The sequence below is a fragment of the Talpa europaea genome (genome assembly GCF_964194135.1).
Source record: "Talpa europaea genome assembly, contig: HAP1_SCAFFOLD_119, whole genome shotgun sequence".
Lineage (NCBI taxonomy): Eukaryota > Metazoa > Chordata > Mammalia > Eulipotyphla > Talpidae > Talpa > Talpa europaea.
Genome location: NW_028168000.1, coordinates 104,332 through 113,558, shown reverse-complemented (window position 1 = coordinate 113,558; position 9,227 = coordinate 104,332). Strand labels below are relative to the sequence as shown.

The 9,227-nt window shown below is 64.0% G+C and overlaps 1 protein-coding gene across 1 annotated transcript; it reads right to left on the bottom strand.

Moving 5' to 3' along the window:
* Nucleotides 1–3,464: 3,464 nt before the first annotated feature.
* Nucleotides 3,465–8,975, bottom strand: LOC311188025 (protein FAM90A18-like; the record flags this gene model as incomplete). Its single annotated transcript, XM_084259799.1, has 6 exons — nt 3,465–4,509; nt 4,916–5,115; nt 5,271–5,386; nt 5,456–5,630; nt 6,076–6,154; nt 8,968–8,975. The coding sequence occupies 6 exons, from the start codon at nt 8,973–8,975 to the stop codon at nt 3,465–3,467; spliced, it is 1,623 nt and encodes a 540-aa protein (XP_084115925.1).
* Between the last annotated feature and the right edge of the window lie 252 nt (nt 8,976–9,227).

Below are 9,227 nucleotides of genomic sequence, written 5' to 3'. Positions count from 1 at the left end.
GGCTCAGGGCACAGGAGACACTGCATGAGGTGACCTGCATGAGCCAGAGGGACGACCGGCTTCTTGGAGGGGAGGCAGATCAGCCCTCCCGGGTCCCCGCACCTGGTCCAGAGGCTGCGAGCGCGTCCAGTCCTGAGGCCGAAGCTCCGAGTCTCGGCGAGGTCCGGAGTCTACCCTGCCGGGGTCAGGAAGAGCCGCTGCACGATGCGCGCGTCAGGACCGCTGGGTCCGAATGACCTGCAGGCCCGGCCCGGGCCCCTTTTATAGCCCCTGGCCCCGCCCCGCGACGAGGCCCCGCCCCCGACCCCCACCGGTCACCGGCCTGCTGGGCAGCGCTGGGCGTGGCCCTTCCGGGCCAGCAGCTCCCCGGGGAGTCCGGCGCTGGGTCACACCCCGCCCCTCCAGTCTGCGGGGCGGGACCTGGCACAGGTGCAGTCTGACGAGGCACTCAGCGCCCCAGCTGCCCACGGCTGGACAGGGACAGTCATCAGGCCCCTTCCGACCCCCTCAGCGTCCTGGGCTCGGGACCCGAATAGGGCTGGGGACGACAAATTGCGGCTCGGACCCTCCACTGGCGTCACCCCACCTGTCCCCGCATGTCAGAGCAGCATCAGCACGAGCTGGCAGGGACAGGAGAGAGTCAGAGAAGCCCGGAGTTGGCTCCGGACACCTGTGGGGCTGGGGTGACTCCTCTGGCCGGGGCGCAAAGGGCAGGAGCAGACTCTCGGGAAGCTCGTAGGAGGCCCTGCTCCACTCAGGAGCAGCCCGCGGGATGGACACAGGCGGCTACATCATTCATTCCCAAGGATTCGGGATTAAAAAATATCTTCAAGGGAAGCTGCACACTCAAGACAGTCGTGACGAGGTTTCTCTGATCGGGTCCCAGGAGGTCCAGACGCCGAGCCGAGGGCCTGGCCTGGGCCTGCGAGTTGGGAAGATGCAGAACGGGTGTTGGGGAGACAGAGCCCCTCGGGGCCCGCCATCCTCACAGTGGGGCGGGCGCTGGCCGGGACAGACAGGATCCACTCAGTGTCCACCGCGGGCCGGGAGGCCCCTGCAGCCGGAGGTGCTGGGTGTGGCCACATGGCCTGGGGACGCCTGGAGACACAACCCCTGCCCCAGGGGTGAGGGGCAGTGATTGAGGGAGGGAGGCACAGCGCTCCCTGGAGAGGCCCCAGGGCGTGACCTCTGGCACCTGCTTCTGGGACTGGCCCCCGGTATATTGCCCTCAGAACCGGGATGTGGCTGGGGGGATGTGGGGGGGCTGGGCTGCCGCCGTTCTGTGGAGGGCTCGGGTTAGGGGGGCGCTGTGGCCCGGGCTGTCCCCCCGTGGGCGCTGGCAGGAAGGAAGTGGGTGGGCAGGTAGCCCTTGTGTCCGCACCCCTGGCAGTGGGTCACTTTGATCTCTCTAGGCTTCAGAAAATGAACGACCCGAACTCCCTGAAATCTGGCCGAGGCCCCGCGTCCTCTCGGGCTTCCCTTGGGGGGAAGCAGCGTCGGCTCTGCCCAGCCCCACTGCAGCCCCCACCCCTAGACCCGCGCGCGCTCAGGAATCCGGAACGTGTCCCCCTCACCCCGGGGCTCCGGGGTGTGCCCAGGTGTGCCCGTCCCAGCAGGCGCCTCATGACCGTCGGGGGGTGAAGACAGAGGTCAGCCCAAGCCCCACTGAGCTTTCTCAGGGCGCCCTGGACGCCTAGGGCTAGGGGGTCGTGCGTGCCCAGGGAGAGGGTCACCCGGCGCCAGACTCCCCTGGAGATGCCAGCCCGGAGGGGCCACGCCCAGCGCTGCCCAGCAGGCTGGTGACCTGGGAAGGGGGGGTCGGGGGCTTCAGGGCGAGCGGGGCCAGGGGCTATAAAGGAGGCGCGGGCCGGGCCTGCAGGTATTTGGATCAACCCCGGCCCGTCCCAGGAAGGGGGTCGCTGGGGATGGGGCAGCGTTGGGTGGCCCAGGTGTGTCCCCTGACTTTCCTCTTCCATCGCACCCTGTGCTGCGGGGGTGGTGCGCGAAGGAAGGCGGCCAGTCGCTATGACAGGTCCTGGGCATGACGTGCCGACGAAAAGGGGGGCCCTGGGGAAGGGGGGCGCTGTGTCCTCACTAGCCCGGCCCGGAGCTCGGAGAGGGCCTGGCTGGCGGCGGGCTGTCCTGCTGCAGCCGCGAGATGGCTGCGCCCGGCTGGTGTCCGCCCCTTCCCTCCCACCCCAGCTCCTCAACCCCGATGTCCTGAGCCACGGGGACCCCGTGACAGCGGGGGAGACAGACCCCGAGGATTCCCGGGCGTGCGCTGGGGCTCCCTCAGGGGGCTGGCTGCCCCCAGGCCTCCAGAGCGCTGGAGCCGTGGCCGCGGGAGCCGCCCTGTCCTTCCCCTGCCCAGCCTGGGGCGGCCAGCACCGGGCAGCCTCCTGCTGGGGGCTGGACCCTAATAAGAGGGTGTCTCACCAGCTCCTCTTCACTCTCAGTAACACACTCTTGTGTGCAAATGAGTGAGTGTGGGGGGATGTGTGCCAACGCACTCGCGACGCGTGGAAGGTAAAGCCCGACACAAATTTCACTTTCAAAGACTTTACTAAGAGCAGGAAACTGATTCGTGTTCGGCTCAAAACAAGCGGGGGAAGGTGCCCGACGATCCCTCGGCCACCACCACCCCGGCCACATGTCAGCGCGGGGTGGGGGGCAGGGGCAGGGCGCCCTCCGCACGCCCTGGGCCCACCCCAGGGACTCCCCCAGATTCACACAGTGAAGCCCAGGCTGGACCCGATTCTGCTTCACCCCACAGGGAAGCCAGAGAGACCCTCCCTCGCCCAAGCCCAGGGCACTCAGGACCAGTGCTCCTCCCCCTCGGGGTCCCTGCCCAGGTGCAGAGTTGGGGTGACCACGCCCCCAGAAAGGTGTCAAGGGTCCTGCCCCGAGGCCGCCCTTCAGCGTCCCTGGTGCTCCCCACCCACACCCGCCCTGCGGTAGCAGCTCCTCCAGGAGAGCGATTCCCACGGGCCCCCCCAGGATGGCCGGGTCCTTGGCCTCGGACCCGCACAGACGGCGACAGAAGGGGGAGACCCTGCGGGGGCCCTGGGGTCCTCTGGCTGCCGGAATGAGGGCCTGCCGGGGGCGGTTTTGGGCTCAGACTCTTAAGGGTCTCCACGGGGAGCTGTGCGGGAGGGAACGGGGGCGCTGCGCGATGTGCTGCTCGGAGAAGAGAGACGCGAACCCGCGTGCGTTTCAGGGCACTTTATTAATAGACGAGACTGGGGCGCAGGCCCCCGACGGCTGCGCTCCAGGAAGAGCCAAAGGCACACGGAGCCCCCATCCCAGGCCGCAGACAGTAGCCTCGCGCTCGCGGCGGGTGAGCAGAGTCTGCAGTAAACCCACCCACGAGGGTGCGGGGCAGCGAGCTGTGGCGTCCCTGGGTCCCCGCCTGTCATGGGCCATCCTCGGGGCGCCTGCGGGCCAGGGTCCGCGGCCAGGGCGTCTCAGGCCCCATCGCTGTCCTCAGAGGAGGAAGACACCAGGAGATCCTCGTGGAGGACGCTGCGCGGGGCAGGCGGGGCGGCGCCCTCGGGGCTGCAGCAGGTGGGGGAGCTCTGCGGTGGAGGGGGCGGGGGGCAGGCGGCCTTGAACCTGCAGCTCCACTGGCCGTGCTGCCGTCTGCTGAGGACCAAGGTGAGGGCCGGGCGGGGCGGGCTGCAGGGCCAGGAGTCTGGGCGCTCGGGGCCGTGGGCAGGGCACGGGGGCTCAGCGCTGGGGGCCGGGGCCCCCTGGGTGGCCAGCGGGGCTGTGCAGGACCCATGTTCCAGGAGGCCTGGTGGGGGAGGCAGGGTTGGCTCAGGCCCCACGTCTGCGCCCTCACTGTCCTCCTGGGGGTGCTGGGCCGGCCCCAGCCGGGCTTTCTTCGGGGGCTTCTGTGGAGCAGGACTGGGGGCGGCTCTCTTGCCTGGGGCCTCGGGGCTGACGGAGGAGCCCAGAGGCCCCCACTTCATGGCAGGCTGAGGGTCGGAGGCTGAGGGGACCTCGACCTCGAGGAGATTGGGGTGTGTCCAGGGGTGGGGGCCGGGAGCCAGGGCCTGATGCTGAGCGACACCCCGCGGTGTGTCCAGAGAGGGGGGCACAGGGGAGGGAGCCCCGCCCTGCATCTCCCTCAGGGCGGCGGGAGAGAAGCCCCCCGGGGCTGGCCGGCTGCTGAGACACCCCTGGACGCCGCTGCGTGTCTTCTGCGAGCTCGAGGGCGGCCGTCCCCGGGGTAGGTCCGGGCCGTGCTTCTGGGTGGGCTGCACAGGCAGGGACCGGCTCGGGTGCTGTGGGGACACGAGGGAGAGGGACGTGAGCTCCCCCACGCTCCGGTCAGCAGCAGAGCGCGCGGCGAGAGAACCACAGCGGCCCCAGCGCAGGGGCGGCCCGGGAGCAGGGACACTCACCCGCGCGTCGTCCCAGGGGGCTACGGCTGCCCGCCCGCCCTGCGCCGGGCCTGGTGTGCTCCTGGGAGGCTTCTGCGGGAGGGCGCCCCGCTGCTGCTCCTGCCTGCGGGGAGAAACGCCGTTAAGCAGAGATTCCTGCGCCCACGTGGGGGTAGGCAGTGTCCCCCCTCCATCCCCCGGCTCCCGGGAGGGTCAGGAAGGCCCTGGCCACCCCACTGTCCTCCCGCCTTGGAGCTTCTCCCCACTGCTGGGCGCCCTCGGACTCCCTTTGGACCCCCCTGAACCCCCCCCGTGCTGTCCACAAGTGCAGGTGCCCTTTGCCCCCCTCACCCGCGTGGGCCCCCAGGAGATCAGGGGCCCCTCAGCATGGAGGCCGGAGGATCCCGGCCTGTGGCGCTGCCCCCTCCACCTGTGCTGGCCCGGGCCTGGCTGTGCACACAGGGGAGGGGTAGGTCACAGCGACCTTGACCGTGAGCTGGGGGACCCGCCAGCTGCCCGCAGGTACCTACCTCAGTGCCCGTGCAACCTCCCGCCCGGTCCGGGTGCCCGTCTGGGGCTTCCGTGCCAGGTGCCCGTACCACGGGTTCCGGTTCTCCTTGCCTTGCAGGGAGCCCAAAGCCTGGGGCGCCAGGGCCCCCTGCCAGCACCTGATGGGGCACCTGGGGCTGGCGGCCTTGTGCCCAAAGGCTCCGCAGTCCTTGCACTTCACCTGCGGGGAGGAGGGACACGGGGTCAGGGCCTCACAGTCACATGCAGGGGCAGGGATCGGGGAGGGGGCTGTGGGGAGCAGGAGAGGCAGAGTGGGGGCCTCCCCCAGGGTCTGAGGGAGGGGCTGGAGGGGAAGGGAGGGCGCAGGTGGCTGACCGCACTGGGCACCGGGGCGAGCGGGGGCCGCAGGTGCAGGGACAGGGGGAGAAGCTGACTGGGGGTGCGGGGCCCGCCCTGGAGCACCTGGCGGTGCTGGGGCGGGGGGGCCTGAGCTGGCAGACAGCATGAGCGGCGCCAGCCCTGTGCTCGACCTGGTGGGCCCGACAAGGTCCTGAACTTACCCGAGGATCCTCCTCCACTGTTGGGGGTGCTGTCTGCACCCCGGGTCCTGCCCGCGGGGCCATCCCTCTCTGGGTGCTCACCGGGCGGAGGACCCCAGCTGGGCTGGGCCTTCCCGCCATCGGAGGGGCCCCCTGGAGCTTCATCCCGCTGTCCCCGGGCCCGACGGTGGGTGACCTGGACAAGAGACAAGGCAAGTGTCAGTGGGCTCAGGAGCTCCCGCCTCCTCCGCCACAGCCTCTGCCTGGGGTGAGTCCCGGGCACCGGGGGCCACAGGACTTACCTCAGGGCCTCTCCTGCCCACCCTGGGGGCCCTCACAGCCCCTCCCCCTGCACACCCCGACCCAGGACTCACCACCGCCCTGCCCCGCCCCGTTCCAAACATCTCGGAGCACAGGTGCCCTTGAGTGGGAGCCCAGCCCAGGCGGCAGCACAGCAAGCCCTGCCGCCCCACAACCCCATTGCAGTCTGTGCCAGGGAGCCAGGAGGGTCCCCTGGCAAGGCTGACTCAGCCTCGGGGCACAGTGCTTGTGGGTAAACCCCTCCTGCCCCCACTGAAAACACCCCTCACCCCTCTATCACTGGCTGCGCCATCAGAGGACCCCCCAGAGGGGGAACTCACCTGAGGCCGCGGGGCTGCTCCGTGGGTCAGGAGATGCTCGGGTGGGGCTGGACCAGGTGCACTGTCGGTGGGCAGCGTCCTGGAGGCCGGAGCAGGTGGGACTGGGCAGGAGTGGTCCCAGGCCTGGCTTTTAGGCTGTCCCTGGGGTCACGTGACCCAGCGGGTCTTCCCTCCGATCAATCACTGCCCCTCACCCCTGTGCAGGTGGTTGTGGCCACACCCAGCCCTTCCGGCTGCAGGTGCCTCCCAGGGGCCTGTGGTGGACACTGAGTGGACTCCTGTCTGTCCCTGCCAGCGCCCGCGGCACTGTGAGGATGGCGGGGGCCCCTGAGGGGCTCTGTCTCCCTGGGCCACCTGCTTCTATCGGGGAGTGCTCGTGGCTCGGTCAGTCCTGGGACTGTGACTCTTGCTACTGGAAAGACGCAGACCATCGTGGTGATGTCCCGGGAGACGTTCCCCTGGGCACCAGGGACGGTGTCAGGGGACAGCACTTCCCAGGCCTTGGCAAGATCATGGGGCCCTTTTAGCGAGTTTCCTTTGGCCTCGCGCAGCGACACTGTGTGTGTCGTTTTCAGCCGCTCCCAGGGGAGCTGGTAGTTTGGGGGCTTTGTCTTAGTTGAGTACAATTTGCAGGACTACACGGGCCACCGCCTCTGTGGCTCGGCCAGGCAGGGCTCCCTGAGCGAGATATGACGTGTGACCTTAGAAGTGACTCTGCCTCCATTTATCTCCAGTCAGAAGCGGGACCGAAGCCAAGGAGCTTTCTCAGGCCGGGAACACGGTGCTGCTCATTGAGGTGGCTCCAGGCTGCCCCCAGGGCCGGAGACAGATGCTCAGGTGCCACCAACATCTTTAAACAAGTCTTGGTGAATGTTGCCCCTGGCGTAATGGGCTAAAAATTGCCTCTAAGGCTTGGAGAGTGAGAGGGGGCGGCGGGGCGGCCGGAGGAGGGCCGGGCTGCTAAGGGTGGACGCGGGTTTGGAGGAAGGAGAGATGCAGCAAGGGCTGCGCGTCTCCTGGGGAGGAAGCCTCACAGAGCGGTTGCCCGGCGATGACCTCACGCCAGCCGTGAGCTGCATTTGCAACAGCTTGCATTGTTTTGAAAAGGTTCCATTTCCCACAAATTACTTCATTCAACATCCTCAGCCACTGCCTTCAGCTCACTGATGTCCTTTTTTCCTACGTGCAATCTCGCTGGAGAGTTTTCCATGCTGCTTTTAGGTTTGCTACCTCGTTGTTAGAATCTCAGTGTTGACCAAATGTAAGGAATTCCTTCAGATTTCCCTTCCTCCACGACACCGGGGTGTTTGGAATCGCCTCACCCAGACGCATGTCAGAGATGCTCCGTGAATCAAGAATTTCTGTTGCTCTTACACGGAACAGTCCCCCAGTATGAGTTTCTGTCGGGACTCTTGGTCCTGCTTCAAAGACTCTTTTATACCCCGAGGTGTTTTATCCTCTTCTTGCTGTTTGAACCTTTGCTCCTTCGATGGCTTTTCTTGAGCACGTCAGGCTGGTAGGTGGCTGAATCTTATTTCAGGGATTGTGAGACTAGCGTTTCTCCCGAGCGGAGCTTGCCCAGGATGGAAATAATTTACAAGAATGAGGTGCTCCCTGCACAAGTCCTCCAGACATGACAAAGTTTGGAGCTGTTGGTGACACCGTCCCCACAGCTCTGCTTGCAGCGTGCCTGCACCTGCGATGTCAGGTTGGCGAGCGGCACACTGACAGCACATCTGTGCATGTGCGAAACCCCCGGTCACTGCTCTGACCTGGGAGAACTCACCTGCAAACCTGACCTCTTGACTGCAGATAAGGGGGTAGAAGGGGGTAGAGGTGTGCTTGTGTTTTAAAAGAAAGAAAAAAAGGTAAAGGAAAGTGTTAAAGGTCTGAGTGAAGGATTTTTGACAGAAAACTTTTGTGTTCTCAAGTGACTTGCCATGAAATATTTTGGTTAACTTAAGTGTCAGTTGTGCACCTGTGTGGCACCAGGCTTTAGTTATTTTGATATATAAAATTGTTTCTTGTTGTGAAAACAAACTGAGTCAATTTGGGTATATTGATACCTCATAGACAGTATTCTCATAAAATTGTTTCACCTTTTCAACATAAATGTACACAAATAAGATTATTCTGAAATACATAAGACTTCTTAAAAACCTAATAAGCCAGTCATTTCAAGCTAAATTTACTGAGGCTATAAAAAGGTATACTAATCTAGACCCTAAAAAGGACAAACAATTTAACGGTCTCTGTCTCCTTCATTAGTCAGCCTTGCTCTGACATCAGGTGCAAACTCCAGAGACTAAATCAAGGGCCTAAAATCCTTGTAACACTTTTAAACACGGCCTTCAAGGCCTACAGTAATATGGAAGGGACTAACTAGACTAAAAAGAAAGGGAGAAAGGCAAGAGAAGGGCCAGTCAATGGCAGTTGCCATTGTTAGCACCCTGCCACCTCAGACTCACCCAAGGCCCCATGCGCCCTAGGGCATTTGGGACCTCAACCTCTTAATGGGCTACCAGCTTGCTTCCACTGCCTGCAACCAGGGCACCTCAGCTGCAAGAAGCTGTCCCCAGGGCCATGCCTTCTGTGCCATCACACAGGGCACGAAAAAAGGGACTGTCCCACTCTCCAGAGAGGGAGAGGCCAGCCCAAACCACGGGCCAGGATGGGAGGACAGGCTTGACCGTCAGCTGCCTCTGACTATGAAGAACCGGGTGCAGGAGAAGATCTTCTCTGAAGAAGCCCAGAGGTGAGAGAGACTCCCCCGTTTACTGTTTATATGGACAAGCCTCGGGTGACCCTAAAAGTGGCAGACATAAAAATCACCTTTTTGGTAATTAAGGGGCCACTTATTCTGCCTTACTCCAATTCTTTTGACTGACCTACTGGCCCATTGTCCCCCTCACTAGTACAGATGGCCAGCCTGAGCCAGGACACTTTACAACACTGCTACCTTGCTCACTACAAGGCTACCTGTTTATACATTTTTTAGTTTTGTTTTCCTAACTTCCTCTATTAGGATGGAGAAAATTGTAACTAAATTCCAAACTAGCAGCCTCCACAGCCACTATTGGCTCTCCTAGCTGCTGCTACTAAACATAAAATGGTACTAAAGTCCTAGGTCTCGCGAATTCTGTCATTTTGGC